Raw genomic sequence first — 27,012 nt, 5'->3', positions numbered from 1 at the left:
GTCGCGTCAAGATGTTGTTTCTTCTCTGAATTCCTTTGGTTCGACAAAAGCTTCATACCCCAATCTCTTTTTCACTCCTTATCACAAGATGAAGCCTGTGTTTGCATTGACGATATGCTTGGGCCTTTTGGAAGGCACCGATGCTATCGCCATCCCAGAGTTTGTGTCTCCCAAGGTGGGCTACATCACTCCTTTGGCCAATGGTGAGAAGAAAGACGCTTCGAGCCCAGCGGTCAAGTCAGGTCCTGAAACCAACTCCCCGCCGCGGGTTTATGGTGCTTATTCACCAAAGTCCAAACTTGTCGATCTTCCCCCAGTTCGCAGGAGTGAAAAGACTACAGAGACTTATGGCTCTGACGATGATGTTGAGGATGACAACCAGGATGACTCGGCAGACGACACTCCGGATCCCCCCAAGGACTCTTCTGATTCGGATGATGTCGAAGAAGTCTACCCAGAGCCAATGATGGCTCCCGCATATGTACGAACTGGCGCCCTTCCAGTTGACAAACCGGAAGCAGCCCCCAAGACAAAGTCATCCAAGAAAGTGGACACCAAGTCCAAGTCAAAGTCGGGATCAAAGTCGAGCGATGATACCGTCCACATAGCTAAGCACGGAGGCGATGACGACTCCGAGTCTGGCTCAAGTGGAAAGAAGAAACAAAAGGGCAAGGATAAGAAGAATGGAAACGACGACAACTCTGGAAGGCACTCTGGCGACGATGATGCTACCAAGTCAAGGACCAAGACTGAGGATTCTACACCAACATCTAAGTCGACACTCTCAACTAGTGTGGCCCCAAGGCCAACATCTGGCAGGCATTCTGGTGACGATGATGACAAAAAGACCAGGACCAAGGCTGAAGACTCTCCTAAACCTACATCGACGTCGGATGATTCATCCAAGGGCAGCGGTAAAGGAAAAGGAAAGGGTAAAGATGGTTCCGGCAAGCACTCTGGCGATGACGACGCCACCAAGTCAAGGACCAAGACTGAAGACTCTTCTCCAACCGCTTCCTCTGCACCTAGCCCCAAAGCTGATGATTCATCCAACAGCAAAGGCAAAGGTAAAGGCAAGGGAAAGGATCACGGCTCCTCTGGAAAGCACACTGGTGATGATGACACTACCGATGCCTCTTCCAAGAAAGGATCTAAGGCTGATTCTGTCAAACCCACCTCCAAAAAGTCTAGTGTCTCCCCTCCTCACCCAAGAGCTGTCAAACCCCACCAGTCCGGCTCAACATTTGATCCCAACAGCGCCAAAGGAGGCGGCAAAAATGGTCCTGGATACTACAAACCCTTCGACCCTCCCAAGCTGAACAAGGGTTACATCCAAACCGTTCCTCCTCGAGCTAGTCAAAAGAATAGCAACTCCAACCCCAAGGTCAAGCCCAAGCCTCAGCTCAACAAAAGAGTCAGTGGTCCCCTATCTTCCCTTCCCAAGCGAGAGCAGTTACTGAGTCTGAGAGCAGCAGCGCCCTTGGAGAGCGTAACCATCGATCGCTCCAAGTGGAAAGTGACGTGCGATAGCATGAACCAGGGGGATGAGTGTCAGAATGCTATCGATGGAAAGGAGGATACTATTTGGCATACGCAGTGGGAGGGGAGTGAGCCTGCGCCGCCTCATATGATTACCGTGGATATGAAAAAGGTGTATAATGTGAATGGAATTTCTATGCTTCCGAGACAAGATGGTTCGCAAAATGGATACATTGCTCAACATCAGGTTTTCTTGAGCAAGGATAACAAGAATTGGGGTTCTCCTGTGGCATATGGAACGTGGTATGCTGACTACACGACTAAGTATGCCAACTTTGACACACAGCCTGCACGATATGTCAGGCTGATTGCCGTCGCCGAGGCAAATGGTAATCCCTGGACCAGTATCGCTGAACTGAACGTCTTCCAGGGGAACGACTACGAGCCTCCTCAGCCATCCTCACTGGGAGCTTGGGGACCGACGGTCAACTTCCCGATCATTCCTGTCGCTGGTACTGTTGATCCAAAGACTGGCAAAGTTCTCATCTGGTCATCTTGGGCTCGCGATACCATGGACGGAGGTCCGGGTGGTTTGACTCTCACTTCGATGTGGGACCCAGCTACTGGCCTCGTTTCAGAGCGTCAAGTCACTGAGACAAACCATGACATGTTCTGTCCAGGCATTTCCCTCGATGGTAATGGCCAGCTTGTAGTAACAGGCGGGAACAACGCCGAACGCACAAGTCTCTTCGATCCAGTCAAACAAGCTTGGGTCCCTGGCCCAGACATGAAAGTCTCTCGAGGATACCAATCTTCCGCAACGACTTCCACAGGTAAGGTATTCACCATTGGTGGATCTTGGAGTGGTGGCGAGGCTTTCAAGAACGGCGAGGTATACGACCCCAAGAAGAAGACGTGGACGTTGCTCAACAAGGCCGACGTGCAGAAGATGCTCACTGCCGATGTTCAAGGGTTGTTTCGATCTGATAACCACGCTTGGTTATTCGGTTGGAAGAAGGGGACCGTGTTTCAGGCCGGGCCTAGCAAGGCGATGAACTGGTACTACACTGATGAGAAAGACGGCAACGTCAAGACCGCTGGACAGCGAAAGTCGGATATTGGTGTTGCTCCCGATGCGATGTGTGGCAACGCCATCATGTTTGATGCTGTCAAGGGCAAGATTCTCACCAACGGTGGAACTCCCAATTACCAGGACTCTGACGCGACAGCTGATGCGCATATCATCACCATCAACAATCCTGGTAACAAGGCCGCCGTTTCGTACGCGAGTGAAGGTCTCTTCCACGCCCGCGTATTCCACAGCTCGGTTGTTCTCCCCAACGGCAACGTCTTCATCATGGGCGGTCAACAGTATGCAATTCCCTTCGCAGACACGACACCCGTTCTAGAGCCAGAGATGTATCTTCCGGATGAAGATCGCTTTGTTCTGATGAAGCCCAACAATATCGTGCGGACGTACCATAGCATCGCGCTTCTCCTCCCCGACGGCCGAGTCTTCAATGGCGGCGGCGGTCTCTGCGGTGGCTGCGACACGAACCACTTCGACGCTCAACTGTACACACCCCCGTATCTGTACGACTCCAAGGGAAGGCTGGCGGCGCGACCAAAGATATCATCCGTGTCTGCTTCCACAATCAAGGTTGGCGGAACGGTGACTATCCAGACGAGCGGAGTTGTAGCACAAGCTTCCCTTGTCCGATACGGATCGGCGACGCATACTGTTAATAGTGATCAGCGTCGTGTTCCTCTGATTTTGAGTGATGCTGGGAAGAATACCTACACGTTCCAGGTGCCAAGTGATCCTGGTGTTGCGTTGCCTGGGTATTGGATGTTGTTTGTCATGGATAAGAATGGGGTACCGAGTGTTGCTTCGACTATCAAGGTGACAGGTTAAGCAATGTGGAATTATTTATGTTTGGGAAAATACCATGGTTCTTTGTTTTATTTGATGATTGTAATGATGGTTGGATTGAATAGCCAGCTACCCGAAAAACAAATATTAATAACAAGGCTCAGTTATTTAACGCAAGCCGTGCTTTAATTCTTCCCTTCCCTTTCCTGATGGTATGCTTCTCCCACCATCTCTTAGACACAAAGACCTTGAGATCATCAGTCGAACCGTCTGTCGAAGCTTCTTAGGCTATTCATTTTTGTAGCCTAAAACTCACCTTCATAGACAGGTCGATCAGGCGATTTCATTTCAGTAGACGCCAGTTGATCCAAATGTTAATCTATGTGGGTTAGTTTTTCGTAAGCCGTGTGGAGGCCTGTTCCTTCTCAGTTCATCCTCAACCGGGTCTTCGTCATGCGAGATATGACACTGGTGTGAATCGAAACGCCAAACCAGACGCCCACTCCAGGGTACCTGCAGGTATCGGAAAGGTGCTTCTGCCACACCTGGCTGAGAAAGGTGAATGCTGCTGGCCCCAGGCTGATTACGTGACCCATCGCCAGATTCTGTCCAGTTGACGTGTGGCTTGCTGATATTAGGCACCCCAATCCACATATACTCCGTAGACCCGACGTCCATGGTTGACTCCAAACAATCGTGACGAACTTGTCCCATAGACCTTCGTCTCTTGTCTTTATAAACAAGTATGAGACCCATCACCTTGGAGGGTCCTTTGGGGGTTCTCCACGACCGACATGGAATTACTTTCTCGACGTTCTTGAGCTCCACAGATGTAAGGAAATATCTGGCTTCCGACGGCATGGGGTTTGCTGGAATCGTTTCATTCGTGTATAAATAAAGGGAGGACGGGTTCTCAATACACATCGATGTTTGATTTGCCCGGTAGTTTGTCCAAAACGCGCGGCTTGTCCTGTCTGTTGGAAGCCGTAACTTCGCACGATGCAGTATAGTCCCGTTCTGGTTACCAACAGGCTCTAGATGAGGGCCGAGAAGGAGGCTACGGCGCTTGTCGGTGCGTACCTAGATTGAGGTCAGAAATTTGAGTATAGTTATAAGGAGGGAACTTACGACAAGTGACCAACAGCGGGTTTCTCCTCTCCAGTAGATTCGATACCACAGTGTTAAGATTCGTTCATCTTCATCAAGGGGCATATACATCCACCAAAGCGGAAAGCGGCCACCCTCGGTGTGGGCTATATCAAAAGGAATGTTTTTCTGTTCACCATTGTCTGGTATGATCTCCATCAAGGTATCTCGGTATCCACAAAACGAGTAGCCATGTGTGGCCTCAGGGCTGTTGAGGTCGACGTATTGGACTATGTTAGATAGCTGCTGACCGTAATCCTGCATACGGTCTATGGGAATATCAAAAGTCGGGAATGTTGTAAGAGGATTTGGCACTGTTGACCAAAGTATGTCGCAGAATCGCGGTCCGTGACCAGGCGATACTGTGCCATCTTGATGTGTAAGTTCTTGGGTAGAAAGCCGACCGGAGACAGTGAACTGTACGTCTTGGCCATGGTATTCCAAGATCCTGAGTTGCTGGAGTTTGAGTCCCTGTCACATGTTAGATCTTGCGCAGCACATTTGGTAGGATAGGTAGGTATATGAGTGGTAGGTGAGTGAGTGGATAAGTGGGTGGGCAGGTAGAAGATGAGTATGCCAAAGTTGGGGGGGGCGAGGAAAAGGCGGGAAGTAGACTTGCATCAAATCTGGCCTTGAAAAATAAAGGCAAGCTGAGAAAACGGTAGATATACCAACCTACGCCCGACTCCCGTTTGATGTCGGGCTCCTCCCCAGGCCGGTTGATGATAATCTTTCGTACGCCTAGACGATCAGAAGCGACAAATATTCTGACAATATTGTACCCCTTGTCGAAGGTAAAAAACTTGTAGCCCCCCTCTGTTGGTCGGTCGGTGGATAAGGACTTGATGTATTGTATACCCTCGATGTTGATGTATCGGATCCAAAGCGTTGAGGCCTCGTCTACTTGAACGACAAGTTCATCTCTGGGAGGTTCTTTCTTGTGTTCCCACAGAGATTTGAGAATTGCGACCGCCTCTTCTCGTACGGCATAACGCCCGATCTTGAGAATAATCTCCTTAGGTAGTTCGATATGGTCTTTGTTGAATACAACACGTTCCAGTTTCTTAACCAAGTGTTCGAACAACCAGTCTGTGCGGCGCTTTCTGACCGAGGGGATAGGGGTCTCACATGTCGGTTGTAGGATAGTCGCGTTCCATATGTCAGGATCCAAGTTTTCACCATTCAGCGAGGTCGGCAGAAACACGTCCAAGCATGTAAAATGATATGCCTTGTGTGTTTGATTCATGTCGAAATCGACCGAACTGATGTTGTTGGCATTGTATCGTAATCCATAGTAGGGTCTGTTGGACGTCCTTATGTGCATGACGATCTGGTCGTCTATCTCGAAGCGGTATTTGCAGAGACCGCAGGCAGGGTAGACGAGAGCCATTTTGGTAGTGTATGTAAAGTTATGATGTATGATCAAAGTTTGCAAAGGATCCTAAGAAAGTATCCTAAGAAAGAAAGGAAAGAAGGAAAGAAGGAAAGAAGGAAAGAAGGAAAGAAGGAAAGAAGGAAAGAAGGAAAGAAGGAAAGAAGGAAAGAAGGAAAGAAGGAAAGAAGGAAAGAAGGAAAGAAGGAAAGAAGGACTTCCAGCTGAGAACGACGACACTCTCCAACTCTCTTTACAATACAGCAATTCCGTGTCAACACTACTGTCATTTTAATACTGAATTTCTGTCGCATCTGAGTTTTAGGCCGGCCTGGTTGCTAATTTGTTCAATTACGAACACCAAAGCCTACTCGCGGTTTGAGTTGGAACAAAGCCGTGAATGGGCCCATGAAGACCACTCTTCAACAACACAATGGTCTTACAGATCGCACCAAAATCTGTAATTTCCATGTTGTCTATACAATATAATATCTGTCGCAGCTTACTATTATCAGTGTTGACGCCAAGGATGAGTAGTGTCGGGCTTGGAGCATGAGTTCCTGCTGTGCACTGGAACTCCTCAAGTATCATTTCGACGAGAGTAGTCAGGGCCTCTATTAGGCTCTTCAATTAACTCACTCCAGAATATACTATCTACTAAATTGGATAATGTTTTTATAGTTGTTATCATTCCTTCGGGTTGAGGTTTGGTTCTTTGTCCTGTACCCCCAGGCGCACCAGGCACCAGGCACCAGGGTACCAGAAACGTTGGCTGCTAAACATTTTTGCTTCGCTGATTCTTTTCCATCTTTAGGTCACTATTTTGTTCTTTAGTCTAGTTTTAGTCACAAGTTTTTATGTTTCAGGCTAGGTATTAACAGTTGCAGTGACGGGCAGCTGGCGAAGTACAGGCGGGTCCGCTCTGCTCCTTCCGTTACGAGGTTCATCTTTCTTCCTTCATCCCTTGGAGAGGCAGCCTCTACCTTCGCTACAGACAAGACAAAATGGCTTCCAACGACCTTCACGATGCCATTTCTGAAGTGCCCAATCCGGATGATGCGTCGACCGATGATGAGTTCGAAGAGCACACTCAGGAAGGAGGTGAGGGCGACGACGTTGACAACGACGCCGCCGCCGACACCGAAGATGATGAAGACGACGACGAAGACCACTACTACCATGGACCCAGCAGAGCATTTACTCCCACCTGTGGTCTTTGCAGATTCTATTTTGAGCCCGGTGACTCAATAGTGCATTGTAAGCTATCTCGTTACAGTGATTCATCTACTAACTTACCTACTCCTATCTAGATGACTCTCAAAAAGGATTTGACGCCGGCCTCCTTATAGGAACGTACAAGATACCGCATTTTGACAACAGGGAATTTGGACACAGGTTATTCCACAAGGAGTGCATCTGGGGTCTTGATAACATCATGTGCCTTGAGTTCGATTACCGTGTCGCCGACTGTATCTACTGGTTTCTTGAACCCCCAAAATCCGTGATAGTCCGCCGCGAACGCTGGATCCGACAGTCAATCGCACAAGACTTGCAGGTCTCTCTGATGGGTCGCCCCCTTCCCCAGGAGATACTTGAAGCCATCGCGGGTTATTGCACACGAGAGAGGGCGACACAGATCATTTGTGACATACCACCTGAGCATTCCGAATGCGCACAGCTCTTTCGAAGACTTCTTTTTGATTGTGAAGATCCAATATGGGTACATTATGTCGAGATTGAAGGATTTCGATACGTCCGATCCCTATCTTATTCTCGAATATTCCCAAACGACACACTGCTCTTACCTGCCGGTTACGATGCGACCGCGTCGTTCAATATCTATTTCGCCGAGGACTATCGAGGGATACGCCAAATCATCGCCACTCAATCTGATCAGGCTCCGTCCATTCATCGTGAGGAAGGGCTTCACTGGGTAATTTGCTGCCGCCACCAAAGGACACCCTTCTATCTTCGGTGGAAAAACGACGTGAGTAAGACCTTGCATAGGTTTCGCTGCCGCTAACACGATTAGTTCGTCAAACTCCGTGGTCTTGATGTAACCAAGACCAAAGACAATCGGCCTGACTGGGAGCGAAAACGTTGGGCTGCGTTTCCCCTGCGTGTAGATACGTTTCCGCAACCCCCCAGATTTTCCGGCGGATACGATGGAGCACTCAACTACTACAACGCCATTCATGCAGTAGACTGGAACTCCCCTGGCGTCTGTGGCTATTACTTTTATATGCCCGAAGGACAGATTCGCGGCATAGTGACCCTCAAGCTGCAGGACACACCCACCACTCATATTGATGAGTATGATCAGCACGGCCACCCCGGAATTTATGTCCCTATTGAATCAGACGAAAGAGTCTCGGAGCTATGGATTCGGACCGGTGAACTCTTCTTCGACTTCACAGAAAGCCAAGAGACCCAGGTGCCTATAGTAAGTAAACTACGAGAGCCGCTTCCAAGACAAGACCTTTGACTAACCACACTGCAGCTCCGCACAAGCAAAGGTCGAGAGCATGTTCTTGGGCCTGATATAAGTAATGCTTGGCCTGTCAATGGCAGAGAGGGACTGAAAGACTTTACCTACACAGAAATTATGAGGTTCCCGGAGAAGGGGCAGACGCGGATGTTTTACTACAGAGATGAGAGAGATGGGTATGCGGTAGCCTGTATGGCTTTCGAAGAGCCTAATCCCCTTGAGGTGTGGCTCGGTCTTGAACAGATTACCACTGGGAGACGGCAAATCACTGTCTCGCTCCCGGCCCCGGACTCTTACTCCTACAACCTGCCATGTTTTTATGCGAACGTGCTGACATCAGCCCCCCTCGATGGTGTCACAAACGTTAGAGCGTGTCGAGCTTGGGAATCTCAGTGGGGGAAATTCAAGTGGGGGAATGAAGAAGTTGTTGGCCTCTTACTGACCTACACCGATGGCAGTCAAAGGTGCGTCGGGCAGGTCCGTCCGGATAGTCTCGAAGACATACTCCACGTTCGCTCAGACAGGATTTGGCTTGGCGCCACCAAGGGAGCACGTACGACGCAAGAGGACTCGAATGGTTGGTTTCCCGGAAATCTGAAGATCAACTGCGTTTATGTGGACGATCCAGGCTCCCGGAGGGGCTACAGCTACCTCGAGGTGCCCCTGGCGGGATCTCTGAAGTGGCACTTTGCAGAAAATGGTCGGAGTTCTGTGGCCCATTTTGACAGTGGCGAGGCTGACGACGAGATTGGTAAAGCTTTGGCTTGTGGAACAGTGCATATTGTGAACAACTAGGAAGTCGACATGTCTAGCAATAAAGGCATTGAGGTTGAAACCAGTCCTAAACCTTAGGGTTTAGGAATAAATAACCTAAGGACTTTAGTTTAAGCATTATAAAATGGAAGGCAAGGCAACTAACTACTTTGTCATAACAATGTAACCACCAATATAGTGCGTGTATGAAGCTATGTAGGACTGGAAGCAGCCTTGTTCTCAAGTGACATAATGTATGACTTGCTTTCGTTTCTCATTCGATTCTTTGTGTTCTTGGATGAGGCCTCAATTACATGTTGGACTTCTCACCACAGTACTACTGGACAGCCCTCTCCTTCTATGCGCACTACATATCACTAAAACACCAAAAAAAGAAAAAAGAAAGCCTCGCATACGCTCGCAATCGAATTTATATAGGAACAGCCCGATGCGGGGGTCGAACCCGCAACCTTGAGATCGCGTACTCGTAAGAGTCTCACGCTCTACCGATTGAGCTAACCGGGCGTGGCTCTTAATTTGTTGAAAGGCGGGGTAGCACAGACGGGTTGTGAGGAGGGCAGAACATCACGACATTGTCTCTTGGTGTTGAGGGGCATAACTTTAACTGAGGTGGCAGAAACGTTGACATCCCAAGTCTTAGGGTACAAAATAACTAGTCTAAAGACCATAGCCTAAACAACATAAACTGGCCTAATGGTTTCGTCTCTTATGCTTCCGGCGGCCGAGGGTGGGCGGTAGAGTTAATCTTCGCGGCCTGTGCACCGTGTAATCTCAACGGCATCCTAGAACTGTCAGTAAAAGTTACTCAAGGGAGTAGAGGTAAGACTTACAGGAACACCGGTTGGTTCAAAGCTGTGAACCAATTGACTCTCATACACCAAATTCGGATCCCCCTCTTCCTCATTCAATTTCTCTTCCCCTTCCCTCTTGAGATACTGTTTCGCCGTTCTATCCGCAAACCCATCTTTATCACCATTCTGACCCTTGGCAGCTCTCTTCTCAGCAACACTGCTCCTCACGTACGCCAGATAAGGCGGGTTTCCTGGCTTGATGACGTTATCCGCTGCAAGGACACTACCAGGTCCAACAAGACCAAGACGTTCGCAGAGTTTGAGATCGCTTGTGTAGGCAGGCTTGTAGTGGTCGAGGAACATGAGGTCGATCTTTTTAACGGTGCCGTTCTTGTGTAGGCGCTTGAGACCGGCGTCGCTAGGACCGACGATGACGCGGGCGATTGATGATAGACCCGATAAATCGAGGAGAGAAGTTATCACTGCTGCGAATTCGGGGTTGCGTTCGAGGGAGTAGTAGTTTGTGCCTCCAGCTTTGCGAACGGCGTTGGCGAAGAGGAGAGTTGAGTAGCCTACATAACCACCAAGTTCGACCTGTACACATCAGCATTTGATCCTCGTTAGACAAGAAATTGAGTGTACCATGACTTTGGGCTTCACTTCAGCGATAAGATCTGTTACAATCTTGCCCTTGTCCTCACCAACGTTCATGAGATACTTCTTGGTACGACCAAACTCATCAATAGCCTGGAGCACGCGCTCCGGCGAATCACGCAGCTCATCGATATCAGAACGGCCGTAGATATAATGCAGCAATTCAATTTCTCTTCCGTCGTCAAAGAAGGTCTCTTCTTGCTCAACGTAAGCTTTGTTCTCGTCAAAGGAAGGCATCTTAGAAGACTGTTTGTATGAATGAACTACCTGTCCAAAAATAGAGGGGTAAATTGAGTTATATGTGCTGCGAGATAAATAGGTAAACAAAAAGAGTCGCGTCACGTAGTGTACCCGTCATTCATTCCCCCTCAATTGCTGCAAGTAGATGAATCTGCATATGAGACTTTGGTTGAGCTCTCTTGAGTGCCCCACGTAGGACCCCGAAATGGGGGATGGCTTTGAGGTGGGGGGTTTTGGTGAGGGAAGAGAGATTCCCATGACGCGCACACGCAATTCTATGCTCCCTTGCCATTTATGCGTAACACCAACTGCTCGAGTGCGAGATAAACACCAGATAAGGTTACCAGTTGAGAGATCTAGCAGGTCGAGAACATTCTTAACCCCTACCTGATACATAGAAGCTTCACGGTAGTTGTGAATGTCTTAAGCAACGCATGCGTACAGTGTCTCACTTCAATACACATCATTCACCCTGCAATAACCTTGTATTACCAGCATCACCACTCGTCAATTACTACTGTCCCTATACCCCCTCCCAAAACCTCGCATTAAAATCAGAAAACAATTTCCCCGTTCCCTTGCGAAAACAACCTGAAAGAAACCCTTCCCATATAAACAGACCGAACCAAACCCTTCCCCGAAAACCGGTACAAATGAGAGACGTGAAAGATAACCTGACCTAGAACCATCCTAAACCCAAATGCCCCTTTTGTGCTTTTTTTTTTGTATCATTTTTGTGTTTTCGCCGTATATAGACACACTTGTCAATCGCCAAACCATGGGTTGTAACCGATCCCTCGTAAGTGCCCTTCCTTTCATTTCCATAGCCATGGAATGCACGCCGACAAATCGAATGCCTCCATCGTTGAATACTCCGAACGCGCCGCTCAGATGATGCTAACACATGCCGTAGTCGATTTCGCAGGCTGACCGGTCGTCGTAAACAGAGTGAACGCCATAAGAACCGCCCTGTTGGGTATATAGTTGTCGCTCCCAGATTCGTCAAGCTCCGAAGCTTGCCGCACCAGCGACCGTGACAAATTCCATCCTGTCCATCGTTTTTATCCCGACAAATCTTTTCCCGCCCTCAAAGCATAAATGAGACGAAAGTGGACGCCTCTGTGATGTTGAAATGCAATCCCCATACCAGGTCGTATCCTCCAGCCAGAAAAACAGAAAAACAATGTCAACTCCAAAGTTGATGCCATCCCTTCAAACACCTTTGCCCTGGATTGCATCAATCGAGTCTGTCCAGACCCCAGTATCCTTTAGTATTCGCGCCGTCTTTAACTCACGAAAGAGAGTTGTCAAAGGCCAGTCCCCGCCGAATTCCTTGTCGCAATGCACGTTTACCGCTGCGCCTTTCCCAATGCAACGTTCAATTCCAAATCATGTTGTTGCTCCTCATCATCATCAAGTTGTTCTTTAACCCCAGACGCTAGCAGGGGCGCCGAGACCAGAGGACTGACCCCAAACACCGTTTCCACGTCCCCAACCACCAGGGGAGGCGAGGGGAGTAGTCGATCGCTTCGATGAAGCCGCATTTGTGGGTGTACCAGAGGGGCGGGTTCCGATGGGAGCCACCGAGGCACCAGCCTGGTTAGACTTGGAGCCAGGTGTCATATCCCGGGAAGGGGAACCGCCGGTTGGGCTGGATGTGCTAGTGCGGATCTGAGCGTTATCGAAGACCTTGTTGGCGGGTCCAGCAGCCTGAGGGCTGACAGTGCTGTGAGGACGGGAGTTTGGCTCGGTAGGAGGTCCATGGGCATCACCAGAAGAGACAGGAGTACCGGCATCAGCAGGAGGGCCACGACCAACATTGTCATAGGCAAGAGGAGAGTGACCACGGAGGCTTGAGGGTCCGCTGGGAATGTGAGCACCAGTGCGGACGTTTCCAGTCTCGTCGACATATCCTGCCTTCTCAGCAAAAGGACCCTCACCATAAAGGGCACTTCGCTGACGGGCAATCAAGTCTCGCGTCTCCTCCTCGGACATGTGCTTGCTGGGCGGGAGAGGCACTTCAGAAAGGACGGCTACGTAGAAAAGCTGTTAGCCCATGCTCAACAAACTCGACAATATTACATGATGATGCGAAAGGTTTTTGAAAGGGAAGAAACACGAGCGGCCATAACCACATTATTTTTCTCTATATGCCATCTTGTTTCTTTGCGATAGTTGAATGTGCTACACAGTAGAGGGAGGCCTACTTCGCTGATATTGCTGCTCTGTGTGCAGGTTTCGAAGCTCACGCTCCCGCTGAGCTGCCATCCGTCTCTTAGCCTGCATGACCTGCTCTGCCTCGTTGGAGCCTCGTGAGGGTTGGTGACGCTGGTTGGCGTAGAAGTTTTGAAGGTTGGGACCCTGAGAGCCGCCGCGGGCGTCATCAAAGTTGTTCACCGAATGAGGGCGGGAGCCGGGGGTATGATGGGAACCACGGGAGTCTGTCGATGACCGTTAGTATTTTTGGTTCCAACGTCTTGCTGCACCGGGCCGTCCGACATTGTCGGGACCTCGGGCAGCATTTAAAGAACGCTGGATCAAAGACTCACGGCGGCCACCCATTCCATAACCCTTTCCAGACTTTTGCAGGTTCTCATAAGCCCGGTCGACCTCTATAATTGCGAATCAGCTTCCATATACACTGTCGGTCGGGTTCAAGTCTTTTTGTGAGGATGCCACCCAATCACTAGACAAATGGTTTGAAGTAGTGATTGAATGTAGCAAAGTCGTTCCAAGACAGTTTCACATACCATCGAATTGATAAGAGAAGGCGTAATCGTCCTGGGGCTGAGGACCGCTGGCGCCTGAACAAGACAGTTAATAAAAATTCTGTATCGACTGATTTTTGGGTGCTGGCATACCTGCGCGAACAGGGGTAGTCGAGCCCTGATGTTCCCAGTTGTTCTGGCTCTGCTGCTGGGTCGAAGATGACCACTGAGACTGAGGGTTGTCGTAGTAGGACATATTGTATGATGTTCGGGTTCGGATGGAGAAAACCGGGATGGGGTCGATTCGGCTCGGGGTATCTTCAATCTGGCACTAGGAAGATCTATCGAGAAAAAAAAGAGTGGTTAGCCTGGTGTGATTGTGATACCAGATAACGACGGTTCGCGACGGGAGAATGCAGCGCAAGGCGACGTCGGTGTCAACAAGGGCGACAATAGGAGGAGGTAGTGGAGGAAATTTGCCGCCGTGCGTGGCCGACGTCAAGATGCGCAGCATCGGCCACCTAAGACAGGGATCCATCAAAAAACACCACCAAAATCTCGCAAACGCCCCTCGTCGCAACACGTTGACATTTCCCCCATGATGCTGTGCGTCGGCAGATCGACTCACCCAAGACAAGAAATTGATTTAAGCTTCGTAAATAACGGCTGTCGCTTCGTTGGTTGAAGAAAGCGCAAGGTTTACTCGCCACGGGCCGTTTGGTAGTCGGGAATAAACGACGTGAGGGTCTCGGAGGGACGGAAAAAGTGCGAGGAATAAAATCGCAAGAAGTCGGTGACGGGACTGGGATGATGCGACGAACCGGGGAGACGCTGTCGAGACCAAAGCCGCTGCAAGGGCAGACGGAATTATCGAGAGGAGGGATAAATGAAAAGAGATACCGTAAAAAGGTAAGAAGGGGAAAAGGAAAGGGAAGAGGTGGTGGTGGTTAAGATGATGAACGAGTCGTCGACTTGGTCAGGGCGTGACGGGATAGGTTGGGTTAGGTCGTTAAGATGGGGGGAGAAAAACCAGGGCCGAGCGAGCGAGCGAGAAAGGAGAAGGAGCGAAAGCAAACTCAAATGAGGAAGTCACTTGGTTCCGTGGGGAGCGGTAGTGGAAAGAACAGTGGGCACAGGCCATAGAGTTATGAGTTTTGGGGCATTTAGTTGGCAGATGGCAGGTGCCAGGCGCTATTGGGGTCTGCGGGTAAAATTGAGTACTTGACTAAAAGTACTGCTTTATTTACTGCATAGGATCACGATCAATTATAGGGTAACTTTAGGTGACAGCCTGGTCAGGCTAAAGAGAGGAGTACTTGTTTTTAAAGTACTCCCATTCGACAAAACAGGCAATCTACATGCCAGTTTTGAGGTTGATTGACCCTAGAACTTTCTTGCGATCTCGGGATGTTATTCAGAGACATACATGCACTGTACATGCTGCACTCTGTGATGGGGTCCATTGGTTGATTTGATGAGAAGCAAACCTGGACTTGGCTTTTATTTGTTTCACATTTTCAAGTTTCTGGTTATCATGATCAAAGCCCAGCACAATGCAATGCTGTCTACTCTGTACAGAGTATCCGTACAGATACAGTAAATCAGTGACTACCCCTGGCCTCCTGGTTAAGTGCTAACTGGTGACCCGTTGTCCGTTGAACCCCCAGACGCCCCATTTAATCCTCTTTTGATTCGGTAACGGGGCTAATAACGGAGTGCGAAATGACGACGTGTGGGGGGTGCCCGTTTCCTCGTTTCTTGGCCTTTTCGCCAACAAGCAACGCTCACTCTCACGCTCCACGTTGCCAGCCAAACATGGTCTCACCATTGTGGGTTGCCAGTGTAGTTGAGAAACAAAGACACTGTGGAAACTCGCTGATCAAGATGAAGTTATCATCAACTGTTTGTTATGCCCGGGCATACGCCTCACTTTACATCGAGAAAGACACTGACTTTATACATTGTACCCAACCAAAACTACAGTGCCTGGACCCCTAAATATTGCGCCAGTGCCCTTCCCCGGGCATATTTATCCCAGCGTCTCACTAATTCTCGGCTCAAGAGCATCGCGCCATTTGCGGCCTTGCAAGTCCCCCAAGCTTCGCGATCTCCCAGGATTTCCAGGGTCTTGGCCTGCTCCTTGCTTCTGTTAAAGGGCGCAATCCCCTATCATCAAGCACGGTTCAGGTGCCACAGATTATACGAAGCTAAAAGGATCGGTTACGGATGCACCTCATCTTGCAAATGTGGCGTACGAGAGGTTGTTAGAGGACTGCAAGGAATATACGATCATACAACAACAAAAATACAAACAAACTGCCTAAATTACAATATCGCCAACGAAAGTCACACTGGAGCAATTCAATTACACCGTCTGCAATCAAAGCTAGCGCTTCCACCTCTTGGCTGTTTCCATCCCTCATTTCCTTGATTTGATTCAAGCCTTATCGGAGGTATTGTCTTTCACATCTTTGGTCGAGCCATCATCTTGAAATGGTGGATACGCAAATTACCTCGATTAGAGGCTTGCCCCTTTTCCCAGGATATTGACCTGACTTGACCCGTGCTTAGTCTGGGGCACTTTTAGCGGGGACGGCTCTACACGCCGCTATCTTGTTCTATCATGTTCCGCGTCGACCGAATTCACCTGCAACACATCTCCGACATTGGCATCTGCAACATGAAAAAGCAAGCATGTTTCGGAGACTCCTCTCAGTGCCGGTCGTGGGTTGCAGTTGACGTCTGCAAGTCTACCCAACCACCACGACCGTCATCGAGATGACAGTCAAGCGTTAAATAGCTTGCATAAAGTCGATGGCACGTTGTGACCACTTGCAGTACAGTACATTTACAAGAGGATGCCGTGAGGTTGTACACTCTGGTGGACCGTATCCCTGCGACACCTAGACCAGTCATCAAGTTGTCCTTCCAAGCTCACCAAACAACCGGAGCAGACTACAATGGCTGAGCACTGTGCCATAAGCAGAAATAGACGCTCTCTTACAAATTATTTGCGGCGTTCGGGCCGTTGTTCAAATCTCTCACTGTCGGATAATCAGTGTCAGCCCAAGACGGGCCACTCAAATTACCCTCCACCACTTTGACCACCCAGTCACGGCGCATGTCAACATGGTTCGATTCTGATGATACCCTGGCGGTCATTGGCATTACTGGACACATCTGACGTCCATTTCCACCTCGGTTCATCGCACTGCACCTTTGCTTTGCGTCCTCCCTTTGGGCACGATTGTGGTGTTTTTAAGACCAGCGTCAGTTCTCGGTCCGGTAACCCAACGGCACTTGACCACGGAATTACTTCCGGTTATTACGATGGTCTCCAAAATTCCATTGAAGATTCTTCGGCTTGCGCTATCTTGGACCTGAGATGAGACATTGTTTTAGATGTGGTTTCTTCATACACCTGGTATGTGACTTCTCCTTACATCGGCTGTCTTGACTCAAACCCGAATGTCACTCAATCATGAACACGGCTCTACGAAATGTCCGTTCGCTGTTCAGCTGCTGACGACATTCAAGTCAGTAGCCCAAACAGCAGGGATCTAAATGGATGACCCAGGATGGATGGGCGGAGTTGTCCAAAAGGTCCACCTGTCATTGCCATTGTCTACCGCTTGGCTGTGCGTTCAAAGCATGCTCACGTTGACTGGTGTGCTTTACAAGCCTTTTAATATGCAGAGCCAAGTGCCTTTCTTATTCGGACCCCCGCATTGTGAGCCTTGTTTCTACTATGTAGACATGGGGCGCACGGAACTTGTTGCGTTGACGGAACACACGGACGTGAGTTCGACTGCGATGTGATTGCAACCTGATCACACTGAGCAGACAATCACATTTCCCTTTATGTTTCTACAGCACACATTGAGCCAGTTGAGTGTTTTGTCGAGCCAATACACGGCTGAGGCATGGGTCTCAACTCCCGACTTGGGTACCCAATTCTTTTTTGGGTTGTCGGCTAAAGGCCTCCAATCTCGAACTTCCCCAGACTGTTCGTCTCTTGGCTATTGGCTGGGTTTCCGCATACTGGACTTGTCAGCACCTCTCATGCAGTCTTCAATGCTTGGTGGCTCATGGGTTTGGAGATGCCTGGTGCCTGGCGCTTTGTCGAGATGCATCTTATTGCAGTGTTCAACTCTACAGAATAGTAATGAGTGTCCCAACAACCGAGGTGACTGTGTCACGGTGATAAAAACGTTGAGTGTCGGATGCATTGATTGATGTGAGATACCCCACACGATAGAAGATCAATGTCTCGCCCAGAGGTTGATAAAGGATGAGACTGTATGCGTGGCAGATGGGAATCGGCATCTGCGCGATTGGGAGGATGTACAAAGATCCCGTGCACTCATTGAGACGCTCCACCTGCCTGCGTCCAAGTACACTTTTACCCTCCCCAGATGGACGACTGTCCATACTTGTGATCAAAGGTCCGCCTTGGTCATTCTCGTCGAAGCGTGGATCTTTAAATCTCTCTCCGTTGCGCACATTAACGAGATGGATGGCACCATCATGCGTCTCAGAGCTCAGCGGCCCTGTGAGATTTCCACGAACTGTAATAGCACTGTCTGTGGTCAAAGCAAGTTTTCTAGAGTTATCAGTTGATATAATTGATGCAGACTCCAAAGTGGCCAAGAGGCTAAGCTTGCCCAATCTCAACGATTGCAGGCGACCCAGATGCCCGAGTCGATATGGGCCAAAGAGGGAAGCCCATGTCCAAGAGGGCACCATGTGCCGCGACGACCGCGAGGTCTTAGAGTTTTCCACATACCAGCACAGCCCAAGTGGGAGATGTGCACGCCAAAGCCCTGCTAGGTATGTGCCGGTGAGATTTTAAGACTGGCCAAATGAAGACACAATTCCAGAAAACGCAATCATCCTATCGGCCTCTTTGGAGAGATTCATGTTCATGTAAGCTTCGACATGCTCGAACCAGAACCTAAAGGATCTCATCATGCCTCCTTCATATTCTGTGGATTGCGGAATATCGACGTTGTTGTTGACCTTGAGCCAGTCGAATCGTTGAAATTCCAGATTCCCGTATCGGTTTTCCTCGTTGGCCAGAAACTCACGACAATGCCACCAAAGCTGGTTTTGTGAAAGAATGAGGGACCGAGGAGAAAGATACCACTCTTGATAAACCCAAGCTCGGTGTCTCAACGGACTTTCCGCAATATCGTCATTGAGCGCACCATCATAATACAGAAATAAGCTATCTCTCGAACTCTTTTCCCATGTTGTACTGACCATAAGTATTTTCAAGATGCCTTTGCTTCTGCCAAGGAAGCTTTCCTCCGTGCTATTGGCGGCTGCTGCAGTACAGATGTTGAGATATGAATTCCCATATACGTCTTGCGTTGTCATGGCTTCTCGTTCCCAGTCGTCTTGAGAATCTTGGAATATGCAAAGCGAGTCGATCCATATAAAACCGATGCCAAGCTTCAGACACACCAGAACCGCTTCTTGGTAGCTTTTGGGAAGAGACATTATTTCGATTCCGTATTCAAGCTGATCTCTGGTATCTGACCGCAGTTTGATGGTTTGAGTTTTGCCCCAGCAATGAGACAGAGCGGCGTAGTTACCCGTTACTCTGTTGGAGGTATGTATGAGCTTCACGGTCTGGCTTTCCACGATCTCTAACAATCGCTTGGGACGATAGAAAGAATCATGTGGCCTGCAATTAGGATGGTTTAAATCGCAAGATTGTACCCATTTGAGGGCTTCTTGACCAACGCCTTTACATCTCTCGCGCTGAAGTGAGAAGATGGGTCCATGGTCTTCGGGGGCAAGGTGTTGAACGAGAGGGACATTTGGCGAGTGCCGATCTAAAAAGAAGTTAAATACAGGTCGTGACGAATCCATAAGTAACAAACCTCCCATCTCTACCCTCTTGAATTTCCATTGGTGAGTCCCTCCAGGAATCTCAGGACATACTCCTCGAATATCGAGAGCCTGGAACTCAATCGCTCCGTCCGCATAGACTCTATTCCATGTCTCCGACGGCATTTCTAGAGGGTCTCTTGGGGGTTGTATTTCTGGTCTAGAGTTGGCAAACCAATTGTTAAAGTTTCGTTGAAACGGGACCCGTCTGTCGGGTCTGCAGATGACAGCATACTTGAGGCCATGTATAAAGGTCTCGGAGGTTGACTCGGTCCATCTTTTGGTATGGCTGATTGTCCAGCATATGTAACAACCCAAGTCTGCGGCATCTAATACTTCATTAAATGTCTTGAATGTGGTTAATTCTCTATCTCTGGGCGAGTTTGTATAATCTGACTGCATGTTGGGCATAGACCGGATGGCAGGAGGGTTGACATTGGCAGTGGAAGTAAGTCTGAAGTTTGCTGACAAGTTTTATGTATGAGAGGGAAATTGTATGTATATTCAAAATGGGTAAGACGGGACAATCTTACGTGCCATGGCGAAACGTATGTTATTGCCTTGCCTTGTTGAGGTTGAGTATGATATCAGCCTAATCATCAGAGGAATCGTGGGGCCTGCAATGATACCGTAAACGACAAATTTATTGACTAATCCTTGGCATCCACCAAAGCATACTGATGGTAGATACATGCAGTTCATGTTATCCTCCCACCTGCTATTATACTGTGACATAAACGGAGTGCAAGTAGAGGACTCTTAAACATATTGAATTGCACGGAACTAGTGGCTAGATGAATGGGTATATACAAATGATAATGACAGTTACTTTGAGTCCCTGAAGATCGGGAAATACTTCCTCAGCCCTCGCTTCTGTGCCTGCTCTCTCTCCATCATCTCAGCCTCGAATTCCCTCCTCGCCGTTTCCTTCGCAGCAGCTATAGCATCCTCGTAAGCCTTTTGCCTTTCCTGTTCTGCTATTTGCTCTGCTTTTATCCTCTCCATCACCGCTTCCTCAGCATCACGTCTCGCCTTTTCAATCTCACGTTTGGCTTCTTCCTGTGACAAACGCATTTCCTCCATTCTCCTGTGAAAAGCCTCTTCCGTCTCTGTTCTGATACGGCGTTCCTCCTCATTTCGTCTTTGTTCCTCCTGTTGCCGTCTTTCTCTTTCCTCGTTGGCACGGGCTTCGAGTTCATATCTTGCAACCTGCCTTTCTAATAGCGAAATACGTTCCAAAGATTGGTTGAGATGTTGCTTTTTGTTTTCCAACTCCTCTTCCAATCGGTCTCTTGAAGGTAGGAAAGTATATGTGCCGCGATTCGCATCGCCATCTTGCCAGTTGCGGGTTGTATCATCGGACGAGGCAGCTTGAGTTCCTTGTCTTTGTGTAGGATTGACGATCTTCACAGCCAGTTCCCTGACTACCTTTTGCAACCGTAGGTGCTCAGAAATTTCGATGAAGTCGTCGTCAGACATTGTATCCAAAGAGATGGCGGAGTCTGTTTGGGACTGACGGCGAGTAAGTTGCATTTGATCCTGATCGTACATTGATGATCGCGATACCAAGGCAGATTCTTCTGATTTGTATTCCCCATTTCCTATCTGTGAAGAAGGCGTCAGGGAGTTTTCGTATTCGGACCTGAAAGTAGTGTCGAGTCGTTCTGCATCCAGTAGGGCCGTCTTTGTATACTGAGTTTCGACAATCAAGTTGCACACCTCTTCTTTGATATGCTGACTATACTAGTGTTAGAATCCTGCGCATAACATCATGGGATGGGAAGGAACTGACGCGACGTCTTGACTTCCATCGTCTCCATTCTCAATAAAGTCCAGTGTATGGAGGAAAAGTCCCAGTGTGAGTTTCAACGAATCCAGTGATGCTCTTCGAGAAGATACTTTGGCTTTCTCAAACAGCCACTTGACTTTGTCTTTCAACTTCAAGGTTTGTCCGAACGGGGATGTCAGAGGGACGAGAAACCTTTCGACGCCTTCAATATCGGTCTTGCAAAGGGCCGTGATCTCATACGCAACATCTATAACCTCGACGCTTAAGTTATCTGCTTTGCTGAGACGCTTCTTGAGCTCATTGAGTATAAGAGATACAGCTTTGAGGTCTGTGGCGATTCCAGATATCTCGGCCCCTGCAGCGCCTAGCTCACTAGTGAGTGTTGAAATGGCCTTGGCAGCTTTGAAGCCAGCAGCAGTGATGGTGCCAATACTGGCGACAAGGCTAATGATTTCTGCCATGTTACTGCAGTATCAAAATTTTGTGTTCGATGGAGGATTGAATGCGGTGAAGTTGGAAAATTGCCCACGAATTTATTGTGCGAACGATAAGATAGTTGCAGTACCCCTGGTCCAGCCTCGAGGCGGTGGAGCAAGGTTGCATGACAGTCATGCAACATGCGTTGGCGATTATCACATGCTTATGAACAACCATGTATCAGGCTCCCAGTCGAGTTGACATGGGGCAGCATTTTGGACCATGGCAGAATCAATGGTCTGATCACAGAATCTTGACTCAATGCATAGCCACTGTGAAAATACAACAAGGCGGTCCTACACCTTAAGGTAACAAGCTCGTAGGAAACCAGTTACAGGCTGTATGGAATAACCATCACAGTTGCGAAATTGTTGCTTCTTCTGATTATTCGATATATACCTAATAACAGCTAGTTCTCAAATATTAAACTTAACAAGAAATATAGATATAAAACTAACTAAGAGACTGCCCACCTCCTGCAATAACCTAATGTTCTTCCCAATAAAACACGGACTTCCTCTCAGCATATCTATCAACTGCGTCCCGCAATTCACCAATAGGACCGCTGCGGACCTTCAAATCACATATATTGCTTTCAGCATGTTTAACCAGAAAGCTTAGTGACCTGAATATGCCTCGCTGGGTGCCCCTGCAATTCGGGCAGTAATAGAGGTTTGTCCCATGATTGTAGAGCTTGCGGCCTTCTTTGTAGCGCGAGATGCTGTTGAAGAGCTCGTCTGGGGTCTTCCATAGAAAGTCGTCCTGATGGCAGGTTTCGATATGGTAAAGCATTCCTGAGGCCTTGTGGAAAATTTGGGAGCAGCCGAGATAATCAGCAAGACACGACATGCCACTCAATCTTTCGCCATACTCAGGCCATATGTCGTCTTCTTCATCTTCTTCGTCCTCGCCTTCATCTCTTTCTATATCATCAATTGACGGGCCGGGTTTGCGTTCATCGTCCATCAAGTCCGAGTCCGAGCCGCCAGAGTGTTGACGATAGCCGTCTTCTTCACCACTAGGATAAGCCAATTGTGGACTCATCGGTCGATCATCAAGATCGACTGGGTGCTGGTTTGCGAAGGATGTGGTGATGGGTCCGCTCGGTGGTTCAGGCGCATCGTATTCCATACGGTAATTATTGGAATAAGCACGCGGTGGGGTCATGAGCCGGTAATTAAGAGCAACTGCGTGCTGGTTCGCAGCGGATGTGGTGATGTGTTCAATTGGTGGTTTGAACTCATTGAAATCGGTTGGGTATTGGCACACGGGGGGTTGAGTATGAACGATGGGTTCACTCGGCTGGCCAGGTTCCTTCTTGATCTGCCGAGGAGGAGAAATCCGGGGAGGTGGATGCTTATCCCTTTGATGATGGTCAAGTCCTTTTTGCGAGCGGAAAGACCTCTTGCAATGGGGGCACTTGATCGCATTGTGCTTAGCACCACTGTGGTTGTCGAGTGCACGTTGAGAGTTGAAAGTCTTGTTACAAAGAGTACAAGAAAGAGGGTTCTGGACAACAGCTTGATGTACTGATGAAGATTCACCCATCTGCTGAACAGGAGCTTCCAGAGTGACTTGCGGCTGGCTTTCCTGCTTGATGTGGCTCGCCTGGTTGCTCTGATTATTGTTCAGTGCATTCGTATTTGTCTGGTTGATTGCATCCGTGGCAGGTTGTTCCAAGTTTCGTAGCTTAGCCGAGAAGTGAAATGTGCCATCGCGAATAGCAACTTGAATGTCGCCAAAAGGACCTGACTGAGATACGAGTTGTGAGAGTGCCTGTTCAAGCGTAGCCTGGGTAGTTGAAGTAGCTGGTTGTTGCTTTGGGTGCTTTGTTCGGCGGTGTCGTTGAAGGTTTTTCTTATTGGCAAATCCTCTTCTGCAAGTAACACATTTAATAGTATCTTTTGGGGCAGAAGTTTGGGGCTCAACTGCCGCCATTGTCTAGATGGGTGAGTTTGTTTTGGAAGCTGTTTGAAAATCTTGGGAGTGGACATGTGAAACCAGGGGCTTTTAATTAGTTTTCATTAGAGAGTACCTAAAGAAAGTAACTTCGCGTTGCTGAGGTTTCAGTAATGACGTGGCCCGTGATGTGAGGGTGGGCCAGTGACTGAAGGAATTATTCGAGCAAGTCGACGATAAATAACTACATATTCTTTGGCAGCCTGTCCAGAGCGTTTGAAATTATTAACGTCTTCATGTTCATATGTATTGTTCATAAGCTGTTAGCTCTAGTCAAAGGATTATTCAATTCGAGCCAACTCTATGAAGAAGCTGCAAGGATATAGGGTACTAAACAACGATAGTTTCAACAACTTGTCTTATAGGGTCTGTCTCGATGCCATCAAGGTCTATTGTGGTCAAGGCTCACCCGATATCACATATTGTTATATGATCATTGGTTAATTTGTACCTATGTCTCTCACGTTAGCCGGAAATGACTTTGATATACCTGTAGTTATCCAATACGCCATTGAAGCCAACATATTCGTACGTCTAAAAGGATTCCCAAGTCTGACTACAGACGTCAGTGATCACCGCACATTATCCGCAAATTCCAGAAGCTTGGAACGAATTTCCTTAATAGGACCGGTGCGAACCCTCAAGTTGCACTCATTGCTCTCAGCATGATGAAGAAGCTGAAACAGGAAATCGAATCTGCCACCGTCTTTGCTTTTACAGTACGGGCACTTGTAGTTGTCATTGATATCATCATAGACCTTTCGACTCCATGCACTGTCGTCGAAAATATCAGAATCGAACCATAGGATATCGACCGGGCAAGAGTGAAGCTCATGATGCTGCATCAACATCGAAGCTGCAGAGAAGACTTTACCACAGCCGACGTGTCTGTAAAGGCATGGGATGCGGGCTACTTGACCGTATTCGGGCCATTTTGGACTTCCATCGTCTTCCTCAGACTCTGAGGCGTCATCCTCTACGTCTTGCTCCATGTCATCCTCTGACTCATCCACTGACTCGTCCTCGGAGTCATCTTCCGATTCACATTCAGAGCCATCTTCCGATTCACATTCAGAGTCATCTTCCGATTCACATTCGGAGCCATCTTCCAATTCGCCCGCTGAATCGTCCTCTGGATCATCGTCTGGATTGACCTCTGGATCGTCCTCTGAGCCGTCTTCTGAGTCGTCTGAGTAGTCCCATGGATGGTCCTCTAAATGGACCTGTAGCTCTGGATGAACCTTTGGATGGTCTTCTGGAACGTCCTCTGAGTCGTCCTCTGGAACGTCTTCTAAATCGTCCTATGGATCATCGTCTGGAACGTCTTCTAAATCGTCTTCTGAGTCGTCTTCTGAGTCGTCTGAGTAGTCCCATGGATGGTCCTCTAAATGGACCTGTAGCTCTGGATGGACCTTTGGATGGTCCTCTGGAACGTCCTCTGAGTCGTCCTCTGGAACGTCTTCTAAATCGTCCTCTGAGCCGTCTTCTGAGTCGTCTTCTGAGTCGTCTGAGTAGTCCCATGGATGGACCTCTAAATGGACCTGTAGCTCTGGATGGACCTTTGGATCATCCTCTGAGTCATCCTCTGAGTCGTCGTCCGAGCCAGACTTTGTCCAATGTTGTTGTCCACTTGAGGGCTCGGAATACGACTCAATAGTGTTATCGTCGACTGGCTCTTGCTTGATCTTGTTGGGGGCGAGTGGTGTTTGATTCATAGATATTGACTTTTGAAGAGCTGAAAGTATTTTACCACGCAACAGCAAATTGGGATGAATAGTCTCCAAAGAGGTATGCGAAGCGGGATGCTTGTCCTTATTGTGTTGCTTAAGTCCCTGTTCGGTAGTGAAAACCCTTTTGCAGGGAACACAAGTCATCTTGTCATTGAGAGGAGCCTCAAGTGTGGCAGCTTCAAGCGTTTTAGGTTCAAGTATGGCCGGTGATACGTTATTCTGCTCCACGCTGTGAACTGCAACTTGACATTTGTCAAGGAAGGTATCGCTACAGACGATGCATCGAAAGGCGGCCACGATCTTTATGTGTCTGTCATGGCGACGACCGTGACGTTTGGCTAGATGATTGCTTTTGAGGATTTTTTTACAGAACGTACAGGACAAGACGTTCACAATAGAAGCTGGTAGCATGGCAGGAGGTCCAACTGTAGCCAGTAATGAGGGATGTTTGGCCAGAAGATGAGAATCCAAACAACCTTCCGATCTGAAGACCTTTGCGCAGCCGGTCCAAGGAGAAGTGGTCACGGTGTCGTTTCCAAGCACCTCAGCTGGTTCAAATTCCTTCTTGACAGGGGTTTCAAGAGTGCCAGTCCTTTTGCGTTTGTGCTTGATAGGGACTTCAGGCAAACAGCCTGTCGAAACCTCAAACTCCTCTCGTGTGCGCTTCTGTTTGCCAATAGATTGAGAGCTGGGTGGTGGTTCTTTGTGCTTGTCTTCGTTATGTTGTGAGAACCCATTCTGGAATTTGAAGCCATTGTCGCAAACCGCACAGAAGAATTTAGCTGCCGCAGGGGGTTTGCGGTTGACTAGGTCAGTGATTACTATTGGTGATGTTGGGAAGAAAACCATTGTCTTTAGGTGAGTGAACGTTTTTGGTGATATTAGGAAGATGTTGGGAAGGGGAGATTGAAGTTTGAATAGGTTTATTAAAAACCAAATCTTATGAATGTGGAAGACTCAGGCATGGCGTGAGCAGGGAGGGAAGCCCGTGGAAGTGGTCTGGGGTGTTTATACATCAGTTGATCGGCTGTTACGGGGGAGTTCGCACACTAGGTAGCTTCCATAGTTATGATTGGGCTGTTTACAGCGTCATTAGCTCTGTGCCCCGCCGTAGACAGCTCAGCCTAGGTAATCAACAACCTTCGTATGCGCACGCTACCTTTGCATTTTCACAGCCGAACATCCGGTAGTCTATTTCCAACATTTCAAGGACATGATAGATCACCTGTTTATTAGGCAGCAGTACCCCTTACAGTGGCGAAATAGGGGATATACTAATAAATCTGATGACGTGGACGTGACGCGATCTTTAGAACTATACTATAAATAGTCTAGCCGTGGCAAGGTAGCAACATTTAAAACATACAGCCCGCAGGGATCTTATATATTAGCTCGATACTGAGTTCCAGTTTACTTTTAATACTAGAATAATAGAGTAAAAAAAGCTAGAAGAATAGAGAAAAATATATTAAGTTCTATTATATAGTCTCTAGAGTATAGGCTTACTATTTTTCTGCTTTTAAATAGCTTTATTATAGAATGATTTATTAAAGAAAAAGCTAAGTGGCAAATTTAGGTCTTGCGCTAACATATAAGATCCCTGCGGGCTGTAGGTGAGAGGACTTTATAGCCAACAC

At 48.4% G+C, this 27,012-nt stretch overlaps 10 protein-coding genes across 10 annotated transcripts; 2 read left to right on the top strand and 8 right to left on the bottom strand.

The window, feature by feature from the left end:
- Positions 1 to 88: 88 nt before the first annotated feature.
- On the top strand, positions 89 to 3,394 carry FSST1_003047 (galactose oxidase family protein; the record flags this gene model as incomplete). Its single annotated transcript, XM_083229091.1, has 1 exon — positions 89 to 3,394. One exon carries the CDS (start codon positions 89 to 91, stop codon positions 3,392 to 3,394), a length of 3,306 nt encoding a protein of 1,101 aa, XP_083086477.1.
- A 306-nt stretch (positions 3,395 to 3,700) lies between these two features.
- Positions 3,701 to 5,888, bottom strand: FSST1_003046 (uncharacterized protein; the record flags this gene model as incomplete). The annotated part of the gene is made up of 3 exons (XM_083229090.1): positions 3,701 to 4,432; positions 4,481 to 4,969; positions 5,118 to 5,888. The coding sequence occupies 3 exons, from the start codon at positions 5,886 to 5,888 to the stop codon at positions 3,701 to 3,703; spliced, it is 1,992 nt and encodes a 663-aa protein (XP_083086476.1).
- A 986-nt stretch (positions 5,889 to 6,874) lies between these two features.
- FSST1_003045 (uncharacterized protein) lies at positions 6,875 to 9,153 on the top strand (the record flags this gene model as incomplete). Its single annotated transcript, XM_083229089.1, has 4 exons — positions 6,875 to 7,109; positions 7,181 to 7,857; positions 7,903 to 8,313; positions 8,371 to 9,153. The coding sequence occupies 4 exons, from the start codon at positions 6,875 to 6,877 to the stop codon at positions 9,151 to 9,153; spliced, it is 2,106 nt and encodes a 701-aa protein (XP_083086475.1).
- A 719-nt stretch (positions 9,154 to 9,872) lies between these two features.
- FSST1_003044 (S-adenosyl-L-methionine-dependent methyltransferase) lies at positions 9,873 to 10,814 on the bottom strand (the record flags this gene model as incomplete). The annotated part of the gene is made up of 3 exons (XM_083229088.1): positions 9,873 to 9,914; positions 9,963 to 10,517; positions 10,566 to 10,814. 3 exons carry the CDS (start codon positions 10,812 to 10,814, stop codon positions 9,873 to 9,875), a joined length of 846 nt encoding a protein of 281 aa, XP_083086474.1.
- A 1,428-nt stretch (positions 10,815 to 12,242) lies between these two features.
- FSST1_003043 (uncharacterized protein) lies at positions 12,243 to 13,781 on the bottom strand (the record flags this gene model as incomplete). The annotated part of the gene is made up of 5 exons (XM_083229087.1): positions 12,243 to 12,850; positions 13,025 to 13,258; positions 13,304 to 13,429; positions 13,568 to 13,621; positions 13,679 to 13,781. The coding sequence occupies 5 exons, from the start codon at positions 13,779 to 13,781 to the stop codon at positions 12,243 to 12,245; spliced, it is 1,125 nt and encodes a 374-aa protein (XP_083086473.1).
- A 3,896-nt stretch (positions 13,782 to 17,677) lies between these two features.
- On the bottom strand, positions 17,678 to 18,271 carry FSST1_003042 (uncharacterized protein; the record flags this gene model as incomplete). Its single annotated transcript, XM_083229086.1, has 1 exon — positions 17,678 to 18,271. One exon carries the CDS (start codon positions 18,269 to 18,271, stop codon positions 17,678 to 17,680), a length of 594 nt encoding a protein of 197 aa, XP_083086472.1.
- Positions 18,272 to 18,373: 102 nt separating this feature from the next.
- On the bottom strand, positions 18,374 to 19,027 carry FSST1_003041 (uncharacterized protein; the record flags this gene model as incomplete). The annotated part of the gene is made up of 1 exon (XM_083229085.1): positions 18,374 to 19,027. The coding sequence occupies one exon, from the start codon at positions 19,025 to 19,027 to the stop codon at positions 18,374 to 18,376; it is 654 nt and encodes a 217-aa protein (XP_083086471.1).
- Positions 19,028 to 20,245: 1,218 nt separating this feature from the next.
- Positions 20,246 to 21,670, bottom strand: FSST1_003040 (uncharacterized protein; the record flags this gene model as incomplete). The annotated part of the gene is made up of 2 exons (XM_083229084.1): positions 20,246 to 21,158; positions 21,213 to 21,670. The coding sequence occupies 2 exons, from the start codon at positions 21,668 to 21,670 to the stop codon at positions 20,246 to 20,248; spliced, it is 1,371 nt and encodes a 456-aa protein (XP_083086470.1).
- Positions 21,671 to 22,172: 502 nt separating this feature from the next.
- FSST1_003039 (uncharacterized protein) lies at positions 22,173 to 23,624 on the bottom strand (the record flags this gene model as incomplete). Its single annotated transcript, XM_083229083.1, has 1 exon — positions 22,173 to 23,624. The coding sequence occupies one exon, from the start codon at positions 23,622 to 23,624 to the stop codon at positions 22,173 to 22,175; it is 1,452 nt and encodes a 483-aa protein (XP_083086469.1).
- A 593-nt stretch (positions 23,625 to 24,217) lies between these two features.
- FSST1_003038 (uncharacterized protein) lies at positions 24,218 to 26,224 on the bottom strand (the record flags this gene model as incomplete). The annotated part of the gene is made up of 2 exons (XM_083229081.1): positions 24,218 to 24,946; positions 25,040 to 26,224. 2 exons carry the CDS (start codon positions 26,222 to 26,224, stop codon positions 24,218 to 24,220), a joined length of 1,914 nt encoding a protein of 637 aa, XP_083086468.1.
- Between the last annotated feature and the right edge of the window lie 788 nt (positions 26,225 to 27,012).

The sequence above is a fragment of the Fusarium sambucinum genome, chromosome I (assembly GCF_050947815.1).
Source record: "Fusarium sambucinum isolate potato_lamoka chromosome I, whole genome shotgun sequence".
Classification (NCBI taxonomy): Eukaryota; Fungi; Ascomycota; class Sordariomycetes; order Hypocreales; family Nectriaceae; genus Fusarium; species Fusarium sambucinum.
Note: the sequence above shows the minus strand (reverse complement) of the source record. Positions and strands in the feature narration are given on the sequence as shown.